This window comes from Borostomias antarcticus (genome assembly GCF_949987555.1).
Source record: "Borostomias antarcticus genome assembly, chromosome: 2".
In the NCBI taxonomy this organism is placed as follows: Eukaryota; Metazoa; Chordata; class Actinopteri; order Stomiiformes; family Stomiidae; genus Borostomias; species Borostomias antarcticus.
In genome coordinates this window covers 14,815,125-14,840,019 of record NC_140235.1, presented here as the reverse complement: position 1 = coordinate 14,840,019, position 24,895 = coordinate 14,815,125, and the positions used below count along the sequence as shown (strand labels likewise).

General features: G+C 47.8%; 1 protein-coding gene across 1 annotated transcript in view; it reads right to left on the bottom strand.

The window, feature by feature from the left end:
• vill (villin-like) overlaps window positions 1–24,895 on the bottom strand; it is a gene marked incomplete at both ends in the record, with an annotated part of 60,102 nt that continues 35,207 nt past the window's right edge. The window contains 11 exons of the mRNA XM_084453450.1: window positions 1–114; window positions 13,929–14,174; window positions 14,518–14,586; window positions 14,876–15,061; window positions 15,297–15,441; window positions 17,175–17,320; window positions 17,710–17,889; window positions 22,112–22,270; window positions 22,876–23,013; window positions 23,137–23,237; window positions 24,647–24,800. Of these exons, the coding sequence (XP_084309576.1) occupies window positions 1–114; window positions 13,929–14,174; window positions 14,518–14,586; window positions 14,876–15,061; window positions 15,297–15,441; window positions 17,175–17,320; window positions 17,710–17,889; window positions 22,112–22,270; window positions 22,876–23,013; window positions 23,137–23,237; window positions 24,647–24,800 (1,638 nt within the window). The remainder of the gene's footprint in view (window positions 115–13,928; window positions 14,175–14,517; window positions 14,587–14,875; window positions 15,062–15,296; window positions 15,442–17,174; window positions 17,321–17,709; window positions 17,890–22,111; window positions 22,271–22,875; window positions 23,014–23,136; window positions 23,238–24,646; window positions 24,801–24,895) is intronic.

The following is a 24,895-nucleotide window of genomic DNA, read 5'->3' as shown; positions in this document are numbered from 1 at the left end:
TCAGAGGAGCCCCGCCTTCTTCTTGAGGTTGCTCTGCTGCCACATGGGTAAGCGCTGAAAACTGGGCCGAGAGGAACCAATCAGCTTCTCAAAATCAGCCTCAGAGAGGTAGTCCTGGAACACAAAGACATGGGTAGGTATCAGAGAAGTACAGTAGTCCTGGAATACAGAGACATGGGTAGGTATCAGATAAGTACAGTAGTCCTGGAATACAGAGACATGGGTAGGTATCAGAGAAGTACAGTAGTCCTGGAACACAGAGAAACGGGTAGGTACTGTAGATCAGTAAGGTAGTCCTGGAATAGACACACGTATCAGAGAGTTAGTAGAACACAGACACCTCAGAGAGGTAGTAGAACACAGACACCTCAGAGAGGTAGTAGAACATAGACACCTCAGAGAGGTAGTAGAACACAGACACCTCAGAGAGGTAGTAGAACTAGTATATGTACTATACTACCCTATTCATAGCCTACTGTAAGTATCTATTATCTAACTAGTATACAGTTAGATCCATAAATATTTGAACATTACACTGTTTTCATCATTTTGGCTCTATACACCACCACAATGGATTTGAAATGAAACAAGATGTCCTCTACTTGCAGACTTTCAGGTTTAATTTGAGGGTATTTACATCCAAATCAGGTGAACGGTGTAGGAATTACAAACTATTTTATATGTGGCCTCCCTCTTTTTAACCCTTCTATTGTGTTCCTGTTTGCCCCCCTTTCCAAGTTGTTCGCGGCCAAATTTGTCCAGCCTGTTTTAACTGCTTTATCTTTTAAACTACAAGGTCAAATTTGGTAAATCTGGTATCTGGTGAAAGCTAAGACCTGTGAGATGTTAAATCTGATTAAATAATTAACATAGATATTACCAAATTACTGTAATGTGACTAAGTACACAGTATAAATTGAATATTTTATTTCCGTTTATTCAGAATTTCAAATAAGAAGGCCAGTTACACCCTGAAACTCTGTATATATCTGCCAAACAACACATTGGATCAGTTCTTCAATATTTCAACATATACTGTGCAAAATCCGATGAGAATATTAAATAATATGACTTCTCTGGAGAGGTTTCAATGTGGGTTGGGTCAAGGTATGTCAGGAATGTCCAATCATGAAAAATGTTATATTGACTGGATATCATGTCAGAAACATGGCATGTGACATAGCTGTGCACTCAGGACAGTCTGGGGATCCATTTAAGACAAATATGTATATATATATATATATATATATATATATATATATATCAGTGGCGGCTGGTGACTCAAAAAACTGAGGAGGACAGGAGGAAGAGAGGCGAACCGCCCATGGGCGCTGGGGGGCACTTTCCTTAAGTCAGTTATTTATTTGAAATATCAGCTTTAAAGTGGATTTACAGTCAATTTTAGCTTATGAAAAACTGAATAACACTTTCTTTAACTACATGCAGCATTTATTTATCATATTCATGATAAAATATTACAAAACAACAATAAAACTCGTTTTGAAATTATAATGGAATAAGGAATTATACGATGATACCCTGACCCAGGAGCCAGGCTGTGGATTTCTCCGATCCGGTGAGTCTCTAGAAATGTTTTGGACGAATTGCCGACAGTTTGCGCCTCCAGCCAATCTGCGCGCCTGCCTATGCCGTAGCCTGACGTTCACCTCGTAGCTAACGTTGTAGGCTATAGCCAGCCAGTGGAACGATGGTTACGTATTGTAACCCTAGTTCTATGAGTGGAGCGGAGCCCCACAGGGCTAGCTCCTATTGGCTAGCGAAACCCAGCTAGCTACATTGACTGAAGAAAAAAACATACACGCACCTGTGTCCAACCAGGTCCGGTGCACCACTGTATAAGCGGGCTACGCCCGCACATCTGCTCCTAACCGAAATTTTCAGCGAGCAGACTGCGGGGTCAGCAAGTCTGTTCCCTGTGGGGCTCCGCTCCACTCATAGAACTAGGGTTACAATACGTAACCATCGTTCTATTTCGTGGAGCTCCGCCCCACAGGGCTAGCTCCTATTGGCATAAGCGGAGCTACACGACCGCACCATACACTCTTGCTGGCCCCAGTAAGGGAAACCAGTCAGGACACAAGCCAGGGCTCCAAGGCGAGACCATACTAACAGTTGATCCGACCCAAGCACTGGCCCCACCCCGCCACACTCAGTCTATCACAGCCGAGGGCAAGGAGAGGCACGTGGGGCGAGAGCTGGACCAAAGCGGTTACTCCGTAACAAGCCCGTCCCAGCCTCACACATAAACAGGAGCGGAACGTCACTAGACGGGCCCGCTCCTACCTTAGCCGAACCGGTGAGACCTGAGTGAGTCACGTCTGCTTTCCTAGCAGGAAAAGACCCCGCAGCTCAAACCGGTTCTCCAGTAGCGGCGAGACCTGCCGTGGTCAATTCTGACTCTTTCACAGAAGACCCGGCGACTCGAGCCGAACACCTACATGAAAAAATCCTGTCTAACGCTGGCTCGCACCGGCGGCTGTGTTTAGCACAGATGACGCCACAGAGACAGAGGACATGGATAAAAGGTAATAACGGACAAAAGGAGACGGGGATGACCAAGTCGCCGCCGCACAGATGTCCTCCACTGACACACCATTGAACAGGGCAACTGACGTGGCCACACCCCTTGTGGAGTGTGCCCGAACAGCACCAGGCAGAGGACGACCCGCAGTCACGTAAGACTGGGCGATGCCCTCACAGATCCAATGGGAGAGACGCTGTTTCGACAACGGAGAACCCACCTTCCCTGGGCCGTGGCAAACCAACAACTGGGGGGTGGTGCGGACCGCAGCCGTGCGCTGGACGTAACACGTCAACGCACGCACAGGACACAACAAATGCAGGCGGGCCTCTTCCTCGCTCGCATGAGGTGGAGGATAGAAGGCTCCCAGCTCCAAATCCCGTGCCCTATAGGCGCCCCGGACCACCTTCGGAACGAAAGATGGATCCGTGCGCAACACAGCTTTGCTCCCATCACCCGTGATGAGAAAAACTGTCAACGCCCTCAGATCACTGACCCGCTTGCCCGACGTAAGAGCAAGGAGCAGCGCGGTCTTAATCGATAGCCACTTGAGAGATATCCGCTCCATTGGTTCGAACGGCGCTTTACATAGCGCATCCAGAACCAAGAGCAAATCCCAAGGCGGCGCCGCAGCCTTACGCACAGGGCGAAGACGGCGCGTGCCGGCCAGGAAGCGTTTAACCAGGGGATGCCCGAAAACCGTAGTTTTGGCGAACCCCTCATGGCATGCGGAAATAGCACACGCATACACCTTGATAGTGGATGCTGCCAAACCGCCACCATGATCCAACAGGTGCTGAAGGAATTCCAAAATCGCCTCGACCGAGCATGACTCGGGAGCGAAGTCCCTTTCCTCACACCAACGCGCAAAAGCAGCCCATTTGCCAGAGTAAACCAAGGCAGTGGAAGCCGCGCGCGCGCTCCGAATTGTACAGATCACGGCCGGAGAGAGTCCCCTATCAGACAATCTCCGCCGTTCAAGAGCCAGGCCACCAGCGGCCGTCCCAAGACTGGAGGTGCGCAAATTGAGCCCTCCGCCTGGGACAGAGCGTTCGGCCAATGAGGGATGTGCCACGGTTCTACAGTAGTCATGGCCATCACTTCTGCATACCATCTCGCCCAGTGGCGGTCCGGCGCTATCAGTATCACTGATGCACCCTCTGACCGCACCCTGGCCAACAATGGTAAAATCAGCCCCATCGGCGGGAAAGCATACAGCAGCGCCCCCGGCCAGGGGGCATGCGCGAACGCATCCACGCCCAGCGGAGGCTGGTCCTGCTGTCTCAGAGAGAACCAGAGGGGACACTTCGCGTTCTCTCTCGAAGCAAAGAGATCCACCCCTGCTCTGCCGAACCGGGTCCAGAGCTGAGCCACTATCTGAGGATGTAGGCTCCACTCGCCCGGGTGAGGCCCGCCCCGAGACATCAGGTCCGCCCCGACGTTCAGACGGCCGGCAATGTGCCGCGCTGTCAGTGACCGGAGATTGACATGAGCCCATCGCCACAGCGTTACCGCCAGACGGTGAAGCGCTGGCGAGCGGACTCCCCCTTGTCGGTTGATGTAAGCTACTGTGATCTGGTTGTCTGACCGCACCAGCACATCGCGCCCCTGTACCAGGTGTACAAAGTGGCGCAATGCCAGTAGCACCGTCTCCAACTCCAGGAGGTTGATGTGGCGCCGTTCTCCGACGGCCCACAAACCACCTACGGCCTGGGACAGACATGTACCACCCCAGCCGCTTAGAGACGCGTCTGTGAAGACAGCGACGTGAGCCGACACCCTGCCTATTGGAACACCGTGCGCTATTACGCGCCGGTCCCTCCAATAGTCGAGGTCTGCTGACAACGACCCCGGCATCCGCACAAGGCGCCGTCTGTGCCTCACAGGGTCCAGACGAAGCCGCGCGAACCATCTCTGCACGCACCTCATGTGAAGAAGGCCCAGTGACACTACCACATGGGCGGCTGCCATGAGACCCAGAAGGCGCATGATCGACAGAACCGCGATCTTTCGAGAAGGACGGCAAACACTGAGACTCTTCTCCAGTGTTTCCCTCCTTGAATCGGATAGCCGTGCTCTCATGGCGCTCGTGTCCAGATTGATACCTAGGTAAACAATCTGACGGGCCGGCCACAGAGCACTCTCCTCCCAGTTGATTGCAAACCCCAGGTCGGTGAGATGCCGCACCACCGTGGCGGTATGCATCAGAGCCAACAAAGGCGACGGAGCCAGTACCAGCAGGTCGTCCAGGTACGCCAGGATCCTGATGCCCTGCCGGCGCAGTGGCCTCAACGCCGCCTCCACACAATTGGAGAAGGTTCTGGGGGCGAGCGCATATCCAAACGGGAGTCTGGTATATTCGTACGCCACACCCAGGTAGGCAAAAACTTCCGATGCCGATGAGCTATCGGTATGTGGAAGTAAGCGTCCTTGAGGTCTATGCTGGTGCAAAAATCGCCGGGAAGGAATGCCTCCAGCATTTGTCGCACCGTAAGCATATGGAACTTCAGATTCGCCACCGTTTTGTTGAAAAGGCGGAGGTCCAAAATTGGCCTCACGCCCCCCGTCTTCTTTGGCACGAGGAAGCAGCGGGAATAAAATCCCTCGTCCCTCTGGCCTGACGGGACCACAGTTACCGCTCCCTTCGCCATCAGTTCTGCAATCTCTGCTGACAGAGCGGCAGCCTGAGCGGGACGCGGTATCACTGTCTCCACTACGCCCATGAAGGGCGGTGGGGGGCAACAAAACTGAATGAGATACCCTTCCCGTAGAACACGCTGCAACCAGCTGTCCAGGAGACATCTCTCCTGCCAGACTGTGAAGCGGTTGGAAAAAGGTTGTGCCGGAGATCGCGGGAACAGATCGAGGAACCTGCCATAGTTCAATTTGGCCCTGACCGCCACCGGACAGCTGAGAAACTCTGCTGTCCTGGCCCAAGGCGGGCCACCCTCGAAAGGGAGATGAAAAATCCCCATTGGGAGTTCCATGTCCCTGAACAGCGCGAGAATGAATGGCATTCCTGTCAAGAAGCACTTCATTCACAAAAAGAGGAAGTGAGCCGACACCGTCCGCATTGCTAACAAGCCGCCGTTGCTCATCCCATTGAGAGAAAACGGCGGAGTGTTGCAATGCGGGAAGCCCCGCCTTCTCATTTGCATGATCTGTCAAGGTGCCGTCTTTCGCAGACCGACTAGACGGGACATGAGAGGCGGGCAGTGATTTCGCGCCAACATCACACAAAGCGGCCAGGCGAAAACCATGCGACTGGTGCACGTTGTGAGATGAAGTGTGGATATCAGACACCATAGGCCTGCTCCTTTTAGCTAAAGGCCGAGCGTTGGTATCACACACACTGACGGAGCGACGCCTCGGCTGCTCATGAAAATAGCCAGCCGAGGCAGTAAACACGGAAGTATTCTCACTGACCGGTGAGCGTGAAAACTCTCTACCTGTCGAACACACAGGGAGAGGCTCGAACGCTCGGCCCGAATGAACGAACGCCGTCTGGGGGTCTAGCGCATCTTTTTCGCCGCTAAACCCCGCCAGCGGTCGGTCCCGAGAAAACTCCGAACAGGGCAGTACAGCCATAGCACTTGGCCTGGGCGCACACATCCCCTCTGTTAAAAACCCAAACGGTCTGTTTAGAACAGGGGCGGCGAGACCTGCCGTGGTCAAATCTGACTTTCTCACAGAGGACCCGGCGGCTCTAGCCGAATATATTACATTCGCTGAACCGGCGAGAGCTGCGCACGTCACGTCTGCTCTCTTTGCAGGAAAAGACTCCGCGGCTCGAGTCGGTTTTTCAGCTGCGGCGAGACCTGCCATGGTCAATTCCGACTTTTTCACGGAAGACCCGGTGGCTCTAGCCGAATACATCACATCAGCTGAGCCGGCGAGCCCCGCGTGAGTCACGTCTGCTTTAGCAGGAAAAGACTCCGCGGCTCGAGCCGGTCTTCCAGCTGCGGCGAGACCTGCCGTGGTCAATTCTGACTCTTTCACAGAAGACCCAGCGGCTCTAGCCGAGAACATTACAGTAGTTGAAAAGGGAGGAGATGCGGACTGCACATTACAACCAGCTTGATAACGTTGCATCGTGTTTGCTTTATTGAACAGGTAAACTTGCTCACCGCCGCTCTTAACAGAGCGTGGTGTGGGCACAACACAGTCACGCATCTCCACGCACCGTCAATAGGTGCGCCTCTTGCTACCCCAAGCCGGAGGCGGAGTGGTGGGCGCGCTTGAAGACGCCGGACCGGTCCCGGCACCCTGGGCGGGGTAGGCAGGGGGAGGTCGCGGGGGAGGAGCCGCGTGCGCAGTCCAGGAGCCCGGGCGAGCCGGTCCATGGGCCGTAGCGGGGCGGGACCCCGTGGCAGGTTGTTTAGCCTTGTGTGTCCGCCGGCGCTTGCTCCCAGTCGCGGCAGCATCAGCCGGAGCACGCGGACGTGCCGGCACACTGCGCTCCCCCGGAGCAGCGTGGCGAGCGAGGAGGAGCCGGTCCTGCTCCTGGCTGCGACACTGCTCAAGGATGTTAGACACAGCCGCCCCAAACAACCCCTCCCTACTGACCGGTGAGTTGAGGAGGACACTCTTGTTTTCCTCGCGCAGACGAGTCAGGGAGAGCCATAGGTGGCGCTGCTGCACCACCGACGTACGCCTCCAGGTCAGGCATAGCCGGCAGGAGACGAGGAGCAGGCTGAGAGGGACGCCCGTAGCAGACGGAGCTCCACAGTGGGAGCCCCGTAGTCGCAGCAACCTCCGGGACGGAGATACCGAGGTGATGCGCGGCTCTCTCCAGCAGCCGGGGCAGGTCGCGATCGAAGGAACCCCGCCCCGGGAAGGAGGCGCCACTAGCCGTAGTGGCTTCCGACGCAGAGAGAACCTCGTCTGCCTCGGAGAGCTCTTCCTCATCATCCGTAGGCGCGAGGGAGGTAATCGGGGCCGCCGGTTGTTGCGGGGGCGCGCCGATGTCCTCGCCGACCAGCTGGACCAGACCTTCAGTCTCCAGCGGCGGCGGAGCGAAGAAATGCGCCCGGAGCATCCTCTCCATGGGGTCCAGGAGGGCGCAGATCTCGCAGGCGGGGGACGGAGCCAGACCCGCTCTGGCGTGCTGCGGCCCCAGACAGCGGAAGCAGAGGTGGTGTCCCACGTCGCTGTAGCGGGAGCCGCAGACACAGAAACGATCCGGCGGATCAATCGGCGCCGGCAGGGGGTCATCTGAGGACGCCGCCAGCTCCGCTTGGGTCCGCTGAGTAGACATCTTCTTATCTTCTCCAGTAGCAATGCGAGCTGAAAATTTCGAAGGAGCAGATGTGCGGGCGTAGCCCGCTTATACAGTGGTGCACCGGACCTGGTTGGACACAGGTGCGTGTATGTTTTTTTCTTCAGTCAATGTAGCTAGCTGGGTTTCGCTAGCCAATAGGAGCTAGCCCTGTGGGGCGGAGCTCCACGAAATAGAACTGTCGTGTTCAGACGGCTCTAGCTCAAAAAGTATTTATGTCAGCTTCGATATTTAGATGGCTAGAATCAAGACAAATAGACGAACAGTTTGATGTATAATATGTCCCATAATACTTTCGGATGTATTATATTATGGAGCTACGAACACACAAAAAGTCTCCAATGGCACAGGGAAGAGAAACAGATCAACGCCGACTCAATCGGCCTTCACTGTGGTAAATCTGGAATCTGATTGGATTTACAAAATGTCAATATCTGAATCCTGTTCAGACAGGGCCGGAGTACTGTCCTCCCTTGCGGTAATTTTTCTGTGTTTTGGCCAATCACAAATTAGCAAGAAAAAAGGCACTACATTGATTTAAGAGAAAAGAACCCGCCCTAAGGGAGGCTAGCCTCCATGCCTAGTCCTAACCTATTTATTAAACCATCTAAGTAACTAGTATATGTACTGTATTATCCTAGTCCTAGCGTATCTGACTATCTACTATCTAACTATTAAACTATCTAACTAGTATCCAGGGTTGGGGAGTAACCGATTACATGTAACGCCGTTAGGTAATCAGATTACAAAAAAACAGTAACTGTAATCCGTTACAGTACAATTTAAAATATGTAATCTAGATTACAGTTACATTTGCATAGTAACGGGGATTACAGGCGTGATTACAATCACTCCTCGCCTCCTCATCAGTTTTACAAAATAGCTTAAGAAAAAAAGAAGTAGGCTAGTAATAGGCTACCAATTGCGCGCAGCGCGCCAACAAGATTCCCACATATGTGCTCGTTGGACCACAGCTGCCAGACAGACAGCGAGCAGCACGGGCATCATGGCAGAAATACCGCAATGTGCATTAAAATCCTGGAAATACCAGCATTTTTTTTATTTACCTGTCACAGAACCACAACAATATTACAGCACAGTGTAAACTATGCCTCCCAGCCAACAAAACCCTCTCGACGGCCATGGACTCAATGTCCAACCTGAAAAAGCATTTGCTGGTAAATTAACGTTAGCTAATGTCAAACGTTAGGGTAGCTAACGTTAACCTTACTTCCACTGACAGCTAAATTAGCTAGCAATAGGCTTCTACAGTATAGCACTAATGTTCAACCAGAAAACCAGACCCAAGCACCCATTCAGATTATTTTCACTCAATAGTGCCTGTCGGTGTTATTCAAGAGCTATAACTAACTGCCTGGGAAAACTGGTCAGTGGGTGCTTTATCCATAATATATAAGGCTGTGTGTCCACTGGCAAGCTGTATAGCTGAATAGCGTCAATCACAGCTGCTTAGAATGCATTAGAGCTGGAGTTTAGAGCTGGCTCCGACGTTTACACCTAACATTAGCTACATTAGCAACGAGTGTCGTGTTTTGCAGACTGCAATTAACTAGCCAAGGCAAGATGACACGCACCCTAACCTCTTGGCATTAAAACTTGCTCTAACTGGGCAGGCGCTGGGCAACTGCTGTTCTATGTTGTCAGCTCTAGAACACAGAAAAAGAATAAATAATGTAGGATTTCTGGTTAAATACACAGTACATTAAATTTAAAGTAATCCAAAAGTAACTGAAAGTAATCCCATACTTTACTTTAAAATTGTGGTAATTGGATTACGTTACTGACTACAATTTTTCACAAGTAACTTGTAACTGTAAGGGATTACTTTTTAAAAGTAACCTTCCCAACCCTGCTAGTATCTATGTACTGTATTACTCTAGTCCTAATCTCAACGCCAGACCCATGAGTGTTCTTTCGCTGACATAAGATTCTCATAAGATACGCTAACTACTCTGATACACTACATAAACTACGCTAACTACTCTGATACACTATGCAAGCTACGGTAACTACTCTGATACACTACGTAAGCTACGCTAACTACTCTGATACACTACGTAAGCTACGCTAACTACTCTGATACACTACGTAAGCTATACTACCTACTTACCGCATGCTGCAGATCTATCTATGGGTCTGGAACACGTCATGCAAAAATCTGATGTTCAAATCCTCGCAATTTATTGGTAGGATTTTAATCGGAATCCGGGTGACACCAATCAGCAACGACTTTCGCGATCAGGCGCTCCCACCCATAGATGTTCCCCGCTCATCTAACCTGGGCCAGTGTCTCTCATTTGCTGCTACGACCTGTCACTCTTTCAATTTTGACCCGTCAATACTCCCCCCAGAACACCAGCCTGGGCGGCGAAGTGGCACAGACTCTATTATGTAGTATGCGGTGTGCAGCGATTCAAAGTAATATTTCAGTCTGGAGAGAGACTACCCTAGTACTAGCCTAACTAATATCTAACAATCTACTATCTAACTAGTATATACTGTATTACCCTCATCCTAGCCTATCTAACTATCAACTAACTAGTAAACTATCTATGTACGGTATTACCCTAGTCCTAGCTTATCTAACTATGTACTATCTAACTAGTAAACTATCTGACTAGTATTTATGTAATGTATTACCCTAGTCCTTGCCTACCTAAATATCTACTATCTAAGTAGAAAACTATCTAACTAGCAAACTATGACTAGTATCTATGTACTGTATTACCCTAGTCCTAGCATATCGAACTATCTACTAACAAACTAGTAAACTATCAAACTAGTATCTATGTACTGTATTACAGTAACCACTGTTCTCTGTTTACAATCTTTGTCACACAGATGCAAGGCACAATCTGATATTGTCGTGTTGGACTCATTCCTGGAGCATCATAAAAATGTTGTTCCAGGACCATCACTGCAATGGACCAATCATGTTGTTGTGATGTCATAGCTAGAAATTCCCCCCCAAAAAAGCGGGAAGAGAAAGCACTTGCCAGTGGCAACTAACTCAAAGGTAATTATTAGTATTTTTTATTATTTTATTATAATGTGATTGCCTGAGATTGAGTACATTTGTGTTACAGAAAGGCCCAGTGGAATCTAGCTGGTGGAAATCTACAAAACAGCTAACCTTAGCAACTAAGCAAGAGTGCCCTTCAGCGCTGAAATGTTAACTGTTAGCTACAGATGTTTTAAATGTCTTCTTGTTACATATAAACAAAAACAAATGTTTGACCGTGGCTTTTGTGAGACATTTTTTATGTTTTTCCAAATCGGTTTTGTGTCGAAAAGATAGCTACAGTAGCTAGTTAATGTTAGCCTAGCTACTGTAGATGGCCAACTTGCAGATGTTTTCTGTAGCAAGCTACATAAGCACATTAGTTATGTATTTGCCATTAATTTAAATGCAGAATGTCTTGCTTTGTGACATTATGGATTATATCAATTACATATACTGTAGACAAATACTACTTAGTAGTACTTTCATGTGTTTGTCCTGGATCAGCATATACAGTAGTAAGCAGATGGGCCAATTAATGGTTGCCCTGGGTTATCATGTAGATGTTTGTCCTGGGTTATCATGTAGATGTTTGTCCTGGGTCATCATGTAGATGTTTGCCCTGGGCCATCCTATAGATGTTTGCCCTGGGTTATCATAAAGATGTTTGCCCTGGGTCATCATATAGATGTTTGTCCTGGGCCATCATATACATGTTTGTCCTGGACAGTGGTTTTGGCCAGGAGTTAAGTGTCATTTTTTCTATATATGATAAAAACACATAAGTGAATTGAGTAAATAAATAAACACTTGTTAAATGTATGTTTCTTTTTTATTTCAGAAATGGAAGAAATAATAATAAGAACAGTTCTGAAAGATGAAAAAAAGAGCAGTTTGTCATACTTTTTGAAGATGTCTTTCTAGAGTTAAAAAGGTTTAACAGAGATTACTTCTAATCCTACTATTAAACCAATTTGTAATATACTATGTATACAGTACAACACATGTATTTATTCAATTATTATTACTATACATATTATTGGTATTGTTATTGTTATTATGTCAATGTGTGCATCACACCTTCAGAAAGTATGTGTTGTGAGCTCTTGATGACCCTTCCAAAATTTTTGTTGTCACATGACTGGACATTGGGAATACGTTGGGAAAAGTCTATGAAAGTCATATGAACAGCCACACAAACACACAAATTATTAATATTATTATTATTGTTGTTGTTATTATTAAAAATAACATTAATAGCAATGAAATGGCCATTTCAACATACCTGGCACTTCAAATGTATCATGGCATCGATTACCTAAAAAAATTATATAGTTAGCACACACACAACTGATGTGATTTGGTATGCATCACTGTTGAAGGTAAAGGCTACCTCATCAGTTATATATTCCTGCTCAAAAAGGGATTTCAAACTCGACAGGCTAATCGAGTGTGGCCCCACTGTTCCAACAAGGTCATCTGTGAAGAAGAGTATGCTGTACTCAGTAAGCAGTCAGTATTTTTCATTTTGCAGTTATAACCACAACCACAACTAACACTGGGTGAATGGACATTTACCGGACATTTTGGAAGCAACTGGTGCCATCTGGAAAAAATATACAAACACATAAAATTTAGTATCCTACAATTCTTTTTGATAAGGGGCTGCAATACAGAATTTATATCAGCCCAGGACAAATACGCTGTCCCAGAACAAACATCTAGCATATAGCAGATTAACATATATACCCAGGATAAACATGTATGATGACCCAGGACAAACATGTATGATGACCCAGGACAAACATTTTTATGATGGCCCAGGGCAACCATTAATTGGCCCATCTGCTTACTACTGTATATGCTGATCCAGTACATTTGTCTACAGTATATATAATTGATATAATCCATAATGTCACAAAGCAAGACACTCTGCATTTAAATTAATGGCAAATACATCACTAATGTGCTTATGTAGCTTGCTACAGAAAACGTCTGCAAGTTGGCCATCTAGCTAGGCTAACATTAACTAGCTACTGTAGCTATCATTTCGACACAAAACCGATTTGGAAAAACATAAAAAATGTCTCACAAAAGCCACGGTCAAACATTTGTTTTTGTTTATATGTAACAAGAAGACATTTAAAACATCTGTAGCTAACAGTTAACATTTCAGCGCTGAAGGGCACTCTTGCTTAGTTGCTAAGGTTAGCTGTTTTGTAGATTTCCACCAGCTAGATTCCACTGGGCCTTTCTGTAACACAAATGTACTCAATCTCAGACAATCACATTATAATAAAATAATAAAAAATACTAATAATTACCTTTGAGTTAGTTGCCACTGGCAAGCGCTTTCTCCAACTTTCTCTTCCCGCTTTTTTGGGGAGGAATTTCTAGCTATGACATCACAACAACATGATTGGTCCATTGCAGTGATGGTCCTGGAACAACATTTTTATGATGCTCCAGGAATGAGTCCAACACGACAATATCAGATTGTGCCAGATGCACGACAACAGCCGAACCACAAATCACACTCAGCCAATCACAGATAAGCCAGATCTGTGACCATGGTCTGTGATTCACATTTACATACTAGGTCATGGATGTGTTCAAATACTAATAAAAATGCCAGTTTTTATTTGTCAAGAAATTTACTGTAATGACAGTTTGACAATGTATGGTTTTGTCAGACACATCTCTTGTGGACAGGGTCATCCCTAGTGGACAGACTGTCAGACTCATCCCTAGTGGACAGACTCTGTCAGGCTCATCCCTAGTGGACAGACTCATCCCTAGTGGACAGAAGACAGACTCATCCCTAGTGGACACTCATCCCTAATGGACAGGCTCATCCCTAGTGGACAGACTGTCAGACTCATTTCTAGTGGACAGGCTCTGTCAGGCTCATCCCTAGTGGACAGACTCATCCCTACTGGACACTCATCCCTAGTGGACAGGCTGATCCCTAGTGGACAGACTCATCTCTAGTGGACAGACTCATCCCTAGTGGGCACTCATCCCTAGTGGACAGACTCATGCCTAGCGGACAGGCTCTGGCAGGGACACGTAGCTCTACAGCCCACCTCTCTGCGCTGGGGGTCCACACCCTGGGGCAGCTCACTGGGGGTCTTGTTAATCAGCAGCTCTGGGGCCAGGCTGGAGCCCCCACCCAGGGGCGGCGTGGAAGGAGTAGTTTCAGTCCCAGAGAGGGAGGGGAGGTTGGTAGGGGCAGGGGGGCTGGAGGAGTGGCCCCCCATGGCAGGACCACCTGGGGCCACGATGATGCCCCAATCACCAGGAGCCTTACTCAGATCTGCACTGCTCAGGTTCTGCAGGCAGGAAACATGATCGCATATAAATAGGAGCATATCAGGTGGTTATAGGAGCAAAACAACAGGTTATAGGACAATAGTTGGAAATTAGCTTTAAGCTAATACTGACATATTTATAGTCATGTTTTTAATGTGTGCTGTTGATTAATATGTACTGTCCCTGTTCAAATAAAATCGTAAATAATAATAATAAAAATGGTTGCTTGGACAATTTGAGACAGTTGAACTTGTATAGACCCTAACATAATGATAGTGAGATTGGGTTAGAGCGAATTTGTCTACTTGTGTTAGTGAATTTGTGCTAGTCATTTGGTGTAAGGGGAGTTGGTCAAACACTTACTACAGTGATCTGTGAGATTGATGCAAAATCACCCAGCTTTTTCTTCATGTCCTCATAGGAGCTGCCGCCCTGTTGACAATATCAGCACAGCTGGTTATTGGAAGGTTGGCGGTAGTCCCCTCAACACTGTACATCAACCAACACATTCACTCAGTAGCCCCCTCAACACTGAACATCAACCAACCCATTCATTTCAACATCTGAACTAGGACATGTGGCCTACTAATCTGCAGAGGTAGAATCTGTGTCTCATCTCCATCCCTGAGGTCATTCAACAAATCTGATGCCATCACATTTAGACTGTGGAGGGATCATGTTCTATACTACAGTAATGGCGCCCTCTAGTGGCGCCCCTCACACTCCAGTGCGGGTCCCATGCGCTGAACCAGCCGGTGAAGGTGGGGGGTTCGTGGCCCTGTTTGACCGAGATGACAGGGCAGTCCTGGTCCCGCCCCGCGGGGTGTGTCCTCAGGTACTCCTGAGCGCTGCTGACCGCCTGCTTGGTCTCAGATTGGTTGGCTGATCTGCCAATCCACAGGAAGATCTGCAGGGACAGGAGACAGAAAGATCAACTTCATTCACCCTGGAGCTTTGCTTTGCAGTTGTGGTTTCCGGTCTAAGTGTAAGTAATAAGAAAAGTAGCAGCAATATAGAACAGAACATCTGCTCAAGTGTTAGAGTGGGGTGAGGGTGAGGGTTGTGAGGATTAGGGTCAGGGTGAGGGGTGTGAGGGTTAGGATTAGGTTGAGGAGTGTGACAACACCCATGTGACCTCTGACCTCTTCCCAGGTGTCCAGCAGCATGACATCATTTTCGTCCAGGTTGGACTGGGCAAAGTCGTTGACCTCGGTCATACAGAAGCGGCCTGTCTGATTGGAGCATTCGAACAGCCTGGGGCTGTGGGCTGGCTCCTCCACCTCCAGTCTGACATCAAGATATCACACACACACACGCACGCACATACACACATCGACATATCACACACATACATCAAGATATCACACACACACATATCAACATATCACACACACAAACACAAACAAAACATCAAAATCACACACACACACACACCAAGATCAAGACCCCAGACACCCCAACCTTGGCCAGTTTCTGCAGCTGCCGTCTGACAAACAGTATCACAGCCTCAAAGCCCAGACCTGCAGGCTCAGAGACCGTTTACAGTTTATTCCACCAGTCTGCCAGACTCCTGAACCAGGGACACTAGTGGCCTGCTGCCTGCAGGCACACACAACACACACACACACACGCACACGCACGCACACACACACACACACACACGCGTACACACACACACACTTGCATGCACATTTGCACCTTCACACACTATACACTTTATTCATGTTTCCCATTGCCACGTACATTCTGCTTTGTACATCAAAAACTATGTTTGGCATCTCAGTGAAAGTATAGTTATTCTACTTTTTAAATCCACAGAGTTCAGAGCTTGAGGTGTTGATTAGCTTTTTTGGTTCTGGTTCTAAATGTTAGGATTCTCATCTCATCTCAGGTTGGTATCGGGGTTAGGTGCATTGTGGATACAATTATCATTACAGTCGTTATATTTGACAGGATAGCATAATCGGAGCAGCTGGTGCGGTTCTGCAGTCGCTTTACCACACTGTTGTGACGAAAAGAGAGCTGAGCCAAAAGGTAAAGCTCTCGATCTACCGGTCTATCTTCGTCCCCACCCTCACCTATGGTCATGAAGGATGGGTCATGACCGAAAGAACGAGATCATGGATACAAGCGGACGAAATGAGTTTTCTCTGGAGGGTGGCTGGGGTCTCCCTGAGAGATCAGGTGGGAAGTTCAGTCATCCGGGAGAGACTCGAAGTAGAGCCGCTGCTCCTTTGCATCGAAAGGAGCCAGTTGAGGTGGTTCGGGCATCTAGTGAGGATGCCTCCTGGACTCCTCCCTAGGGAGGTGTTCCAGGCGTGTCCGGCTGGGAGGAGGCCGCGGGGTAGACCCAGGACCAGGTGGCGGGACTACATCTCCGCACTGGCCAGTGAGCGGCTAAAGATTCCCCAGGCGGAGCTGGTTGATGCTGCTAGGGAAAGGGATGTCTGGGACCCCCTGCTGGAACTGCTGCCTCCGCGACCCGACCCCGGATAAACGGATGAAGATGGATGGATGGAGATCAGATGACTCTTATTTAGACAGAAAACATAATAGATAATATTATCTATTGTCCCTTCCACTCGATGTCATCGGGTGGGAGACAACAAGCATTATGCTCAATGCTTACTCACATTGAGCATTGTGCTTAAGCACAACATAAGATCAAATCCAAGCCATTTTGTGAATGAGAACCCAGGTATGAATGTGTGTGTGTGTGTGTGTGTGTGTGTGTGTGTGTGTGTGTGTGTGTGTGTGTGTGTGTGTGCGTGCGTGCGTGTATGTATGTATGTATGCTGTATGGAGGGAGGCGTGTGTGTGTGTGTGTGTGTGTGTGTGTGTGTGAGTTTAGAGTTGGTACAGAGATAGAAAGAGAGAGAGAGAGAGAGAGAGAGAGAAAGAGAAAGGAAGAGAGAGAGTGTTTGGGCAAAATATTATTGCCTCAAAATATTATTCCTTGCATTTTAACCACTCCTGTTGTAGGTTTTTTCTGGTGCTATGGTTGTGTGTGTGTACTGTACCTCTTGTCACAAGTGTAGGGGGCCTTCCCTCCCAGAGCCACCCAGAACTCTGCTGGCTCCTGGTTCTCTGAGACCACCTGCTTCTCCTGTCTGGACAGAACCTCTGACACCACCCTGCCCATCTCCCTCTCATCACCACTGCAACCCTGCCCGTTCACACACGCGCGCACAAACACACACACACACACAGACACTCACACGCACACACACACACACACGCACGGACACACACACACACACACACGGACACATGCACACACACACAAACACACAGAAACACAAACACGTATTATATACACACCTTAACGCACAACACACCCTGCACAGACCTAGGTAAAATACTATTTGCAAATACTTACTAGACACCACAGGTACGTGGTCGGTCAGGGTCAGGGTTAGGGTCACGGTTAGGGTCAGAGTCAGGGTTAGGGTCAGAGTCAGGGTTAGGGTCAGAGTCAGGGTTAGGGTCAGGGTCAGTGTTAGGGTCAGAGTCGGGGTTAGGGTCAGGGTTAGGGTCAGGGTTAGCCCAGTGTACCTTTCCATACCACAGGTAACACAGGTGGTCAGTCTGCAGCAGGAAGACATTGTTGGTGTTGAGGGAGGAGGCTCGGGTGGGAACCTCAGTAGCCTTGGTGTTCAGCTGGTGGGTCCCACTCACCTGGAACAGCCTGGCAAGGGGGGCAGCGTTCACCACCCCAGGCCTGCCAGCGGCACCCTGGACACACACGCACACACACGTACACACATTACATTATAGTCATTTAGCAGATGCTTATCCAAAGTGACAATTAAAAATGACTTGCATTTAACATAGGTAGTCAGTGTACTACTACTCGCCAGAGCTCCCAAGTGTATCTCCTTTATAAATACATGACTAAGAGCGTAATCTAGTGCTAAAGCCAAAGTGCAAGAGTAGCAAAATATAAATATAATAGTTGCTTTAAGAGGGAGGATCCTGGTAGTACTTCTTGAAGAGGTAAGTTTTGAGCCTGTGGTGAAAGATAGGCAGTGACTCTGCTGTCCTGACGTCAGTGGACAGTTCATTCCACCACTGTGGGGCCAGGACAGAGAAGAGCCGTGACTCTTTGGTCGAGGGAAGGACAACTAGCAGGCTGCAGCCCAGAGGAGAGAGTGGTCTCCTGGTTCACCCACTTCCTCCTAGGCACACACCCGACAGTTGAAGGAGCTGAGGAAGAAATACCTGCAGTCCTCACAAATCTTGTGATTGACAATGGCCCCTTTACAGCTAAGGAGTTTGCCACAGCGAAGTCTGCTCTGAAGCAAGGAAAAAGCGCTGTTTCTCTCGACAACATCATATTGGAGATCTGCAACCAAGCTCTGATAGAAAATATCAAGCCTGATATATGGTCCCTCTCCAACATCATCCTGGTGCAAAATCTGGAGATCTGTCTAAGCCAGACAACTATCGTGGCATTAGCCTGACATGTGTCAGCGAAAATGTACAACCGCATGATACTAAACCGGATTCGAGATGCCATTGACCCTCATCTGAGGGACAACCAAAATGGCTTCAGAAAAGGAAGGACCAGCATAGCCCACATAACACTTTACGACCCTCTCACTTCCTCTCTGCCTCTCTCCCCCCCTCTGTCTCTCACCAACTGCAGTACACACTATTGTCTGGAGGATTCTAGAGCCTGCATTCATAAGAAAACTGTTTCAGCCATGAAACTGAGTCATGCTCCCAGTGCCAGTGTTTATTCTTCAATGGGGGACATACCTGTGAATAAACAGGGTTTGGGGAGCGAACGGGCTCAGAGCAGTATTAAAATTGTGAATCCAACATGTGAGTGTGATTAAAGATGCAAGTGTTTGGATTCTATATGTTCCAGCCAATGTACTGAATATGATAATGTCATTTTTACTGATGTCCTTCCAATGTGTTGGTAATGAGATCGGATTAAAACATATCCTAAAAATTGCTGTTTAATCCTCAACCCCACCCCCCCCCCAAAGGAGGGGTCACAAATCAACTGGCCAATCATCGAACTGGGGTCACAAGCACCCACCCCCCGACAAGCCGCAGGTAAGCTGTGAGACGCCATTGTTCTCTCTCTCGTTTTTCACACTCTTGTGCAGCTCTCTTGTTTTCACACTCTTGTGTGCTCTCATCTCTCCAGTAACTAAGTTTGTGCCGGTTGATAAGATCAGCCTGTATCCACACTGGACTGCTACCTAAGATCTCTGAGTCGACACAGGGGCTTAGGAAAATACTCTTCAAAGATCCACCTCTGGCGAGAGCAGAGGTTTTGAATGAGATATTTGCAACTTGTGAACTCGTGAAACTGAACTTTGAACTCCGCGAACCTCAACTTCGCGCAGCAACGCTACTATCACTGTTTCAACGGGAGCGCAGGCGTGCTGCCCCTTCATCAAACTGAGCAACCACCACGTCACGTGCCTCCTCCATGCTTCGAGCCAGACAACACCGCCCGGACAACGCGCTAACACACCGCTACTAAGGTTGTATCCAACAGTCTCCTATGATTGTGGTGTGAGATGCCAAAGTGTTGTAAGCTTAGAAGACTTAGGATAGGCAGTGATAACCCATGACATCATTCTTTTCATTTCTGCTGTGTTTTCATATTGCCACATGTGTTTTTTCATCTGTTATTTGAACTGTGTTATATAAATATAATAATATTTATATCAATATTATTTTGATAATTGATTAGTATAATTTCAATAAACATTATTAACTTTTGACCACGTCCGAGCGCCATCACATTATCTTAAGTCACTTGATTGAGTCAAGGACTCCGCCTACAGAATGAGATTGATGAATAATTAAGACTATTGATAACGGTTATCTTGTTTCCCTGTACAAAACAAGGTGGTGCCCCATACGAGTTGATAAAATCCATTTTCCTTCATATTGGTGATAACCGTGGTATAATCATGAATTATACTGGTCATAGCTCTAACCCCAGAACACGCTACAATTGATTTCAAAAAAGCATTTGACTCAATACACAGAGGCGTGATGATGAAAATCCTTAAAGGGGTAGGCTCTTTTTCGACAACCTGGACTTTATTTACGGCATATTATAAGACGTTTGACTCACCGAGGTGTATTCTCGGTGCCCCATCCGCCGCCATTACACGGATATACTTGGCTCACACTGGATTTTACATTTCTTCTTACAGGCCTCCGAATTACACCAAAGTTATCTTGGTGAGTCAAACGTCTTATAATATGCCGTACATAAGGTCCAGGTTGTCGAAAAAAGAGCCTACCCCTTTAAGGCCTACGGGTTCCCTCCAAACCTACTCCGGGCCATAGAGACCATGTACAGGGGCACAAGAGCCAGAGTGGTAACCCCGGATGGCAACAGGCGTGCTACAGGGGGACACTCTTGCCCCCTTCCTCTTCATTGTATCCCTGGACTACGCGCTTAGGAAAGCCATCAGTGGGCAGGAGCAGGAGCTTGGCTTCATAATAACACCTAGGAAGTCTAGAAGAAACCCCGCTGTAGTCCTGGCAGACCTGGACTATGCAGATGACATCTGTCTGATGTCCAACCGTGCGGAGCAGGCACAGGAGCTCTTGAACAGAGTAGAGGCAGGATGTGCCAGGGTTGGCCTCAGGTTGAATGCAATCACTTACAACACCCTCCTGGACCACCCACCTCTCAAGACAGCAGGGGGAAATGCTCTAGCAGAAGTTAGCGACTTCAAATACCTGGGTTCCTGGGTCAACTCATCAGAACAGGAACTTAAGGTGAGAAAAGCGCTGGCATGGAGGGCACTGAATGGCATGAATAGTGTGTGGAACTCCAATCTCCCTCTACACATCAAACTGAACTTCTTCCATGCGACCGTGGAGTCTGTCTTCCTATACGGCTGTGAAACTTGGACCCTGAAGCCCACCCTGCAGAAGTTTCTGGATGGGTGCTACACCAGAATGCTGCATGTGGTGCTAAATGTCAACCAGAGCGAGCATGTTACCAACAAGCATCTGTATGGGGGGCTACCAAAGCTGAGTGAGAAAGTGGCATCCAGGAGGATGAAACTTGCTGGACACTGCCACAGACATCATGAGCTCCCAGCCAGCAAGCTGGTGCTCTGGGAACCAACCGTTTAATGCACCGATTAAGAGGACGTCCCACACCAACATACGTGGATGTACTGAGGAGGGACGCAGGAGTGGAGAGTTCTGCGGAACTGGCTGGATGTATGGACGACCGAGAGGATTGGAGACTTCGCTGTCAAGCTCGTCTGACGACGACCTAATGATGAGACCGTGTCAATCGACCACAAGGGTGATGTTTTATGTATACAGTGTGCACAATGTGTGTGCTGTTGAGATATGTGGGACAATCAAAGGTCGTGTGCAGCAAGGGGTATAGAGTCATTGTGTGTGGGGGGGCATCGTGGGGAGACGCAAGCCTTGATAACGAGTCTGATGACTGTGGGAAAGAAGCCGTTTTTGTGGTGTGTAGACCCGGCTCCCGATGGAGTCTCCTGCCAGGGGGAGTGGGTCAAAGAGACCGTGAACGGGATGGGAGGTGTTGGCCACAATCTTTCTAGCCCGTTTCAGGACCCTGGAGATGGCAGTCTACAACCCATCACCCTCTCAGCGGAGTATACCGTCACACACGTCAGCCAATCACAGTCCGCCGGAACTGCAGGGGAGGGTCTGTGATGGATTTAAGATGCCGCAGAACAAGCCGCTAAAAAACCTTCATTACTACAGAGGTCAGGGCGAAAGGTCTGTAGTCGCTGAGGCCAGTGATCCTTGTTTTCTTGGGGACAGGGATGATGGTGGAGGTCTTGAAGCAGGCTGGAACATGGCATGTCTCTAGTGAGGTGTTGAAGATGTCGGTGAACATCGGAGACAGCTGATCAGCGCAGAACTTCAGCATGGAGGGAGAGACAGAGAAACCTGGTCTCTGGAACAGGAACCCGCCTCTCACCTCAGAGATGATGAGTCTGCCTTTGAAGATGGCCAGGAAGTGGCGCGGCTCCTTCCCCATGACCACCCTGACCTGGACCGGCGCTCCGCTGTACTGGCCATCCACGCTGGCAGCCTGGGACACACAGGCTGTAATTTCATCCTGGGTGGCATGGAGGCCCTGCAGTACACGCCACACACGTCAGCCAATCACAGTACACCGCCACACACGTCAGCCAATCACAATACACCGTCACACACATCAGCCAATAACAGTACACCGTCACACCCGTCAGCCAATCACAGTACACCGTCACATCCCCCAGCCAATCACAGTACACTGTCACACCTTTTAGCCAATCACATTACACAATCACACACATCAGCCAATCACAATGCACTGCCATACACATCAGTCAATCAATGTACACCATCACACCCATCAGTCAATCACTGTATACCACCACACATGTCAGCCAATCACAGCATACCCTCACACACATCAGCCAATCATAGTATACCGTCACACACGTCAGCCAATCACAGTACACCGTCACACCTGTCATCCAATCACAATACACCATCACACACATCAGCCAATCACAGCACACCCCCACACACGTCAGCCAATCACAGTATACCGTCACACACGTCAGCCAATCACAGTATACCGTCACACCAGTGTTTGACTGAGTACTGATGTGGTGAAATGATAAGCGACACAGTAACATTAAAAACACAACTTAAACATAACATAACTGCACTCAATTCAGGTTGTTAGTTGACCTGCCACATGTAGAGGATGTACTGCAGGCAGTTATATCTCTTGTAGGTGTACAGCACGAGGTAGCAGTCTGCTCCAGAGAACTGGCCGTAGGAGCTGGGGAGAAGTTCTCTCAACTCCAGCTCCTCTATACGCCACACCTGTAGGTGGAGGCAAGGTTACACAGACTTACAACCATGTGATGAGTTAGGAAGTGTGAGCGTCAGAGAGAGAGATGGAAAGTGTGTGTGTGTGTGTGTATTGCGTATCTGAGACTTCATCACCTGGATGTTTCCAGAGGCGTCGTCCACCATGCGTTGCTGTGCTGCCAGCTGAGGTCTGGCGTGGAGCTCCATCACGTCAAACTTCACCTGCTCCACTTTAGCTGCTGACAAAACCATGGATTACCACAACAATCCCACAGAACACTTATTATTACCACAACAATACCACACAACACACAACACGTATTATTACCACAACAATACCACAGAACACTTATTATTACCACAACAATAACACAGAACACTAACATTACCCCAACGATAACACAAGACACTTATTATTACCACAACAATACTACAGAATACTTATTATTAGCACACAATACCACAAAAAACTTAGATTATCACAACAATACCACAAAACACCTAGAATACCACACCAATACCACAGACCACTTACATTACCACACCAATACTACAGAACACTTATTATTACCACAACAAAACTACAAACTATTATTACAACAGAAATACCACACAACACTTAGATGACCACACCAATACTACAGAACACTTAGATTACCACACCAATACTACAGAACACGTATTATTTCCACACCAATTCTACAGAACGCTTACTATTATTACCACACTAATACTACAGAGCACTTATTATTACCACATCACTACTATAGAACACTTATTATTACCACACCAATAGTACAGAACACTTACTATTACCACAACAATACCACAGGACACTAATATCACCTCACAAATATTACAGAGCACTTAGATTACCACATCAATACTACAGAAAACTTATTAGGCTATTACCTCAACAATACCACACAACACTTATTATTACCGCAACAATACCACACAACACTTATTATTACTGCAACAATACCACACAATACTTATTATTACCACACCAATACCACACAATACTTATTATTACCACACCAATACTACAGAACACTTATTATTACCACACCAATACTACAGAGCATGTATTATTACCACAACAATACCACAGAACACTTAGATTACCAGTACAATATCACAGAACACTTATTATTACCACCACACCAATACCACAAAACACTTATTATTACCACACCAATACCACACAACACTTAGATTGCCACACCAATACTACAGAACACTTATTATTACCACACCAATACTACAGAACACGTATTATTACCACACCAATACCACAGAGCACTTATTACTACCACAACAATACCACACAACACTTAGATTACCACACCAATACTACAGAACACTTAGATTACCACAACAATACACTTAAAGAGTCCTGTCATGCACTGTCCTGTCCTGTCCTTGCACCTGTCCATTGTTGTATTGTTGTAAGCACCACGATGTTGAAAAAAATCCTGTGTATGTAAAGTACAATGGCAATAAACAAATTCTGATTCTGATTCAATACTACAGAACTCTTTAGCTAGGTGACAAAACTATGGATTACCACAACAATACTACAGAACATGTTAATCCACAGTTGACAATGTCCAGGGAGAAGGTGTTGCTATTGTCTTTCTACCTGACTTGCCCAGAGAGTGCCCTTGGCGAAGACCAAGACCCTGTCCCTTCTCTCTCCAGGACCTGAAGAGGTGCTTGAACACAACGGACTCGCCTCCGTCTCCCATCACCTGGACCTTGGTGCTGGACGGGTAGTTCTTGGCCTTGATGAAGCCCTGGTAGAATGGATTATTGAACTGTAAGTGAAATATCAACATGTTCAAGCCTTGGTTATACATATTTAAAGCTGCATGAGATAACTTCAAGCAAG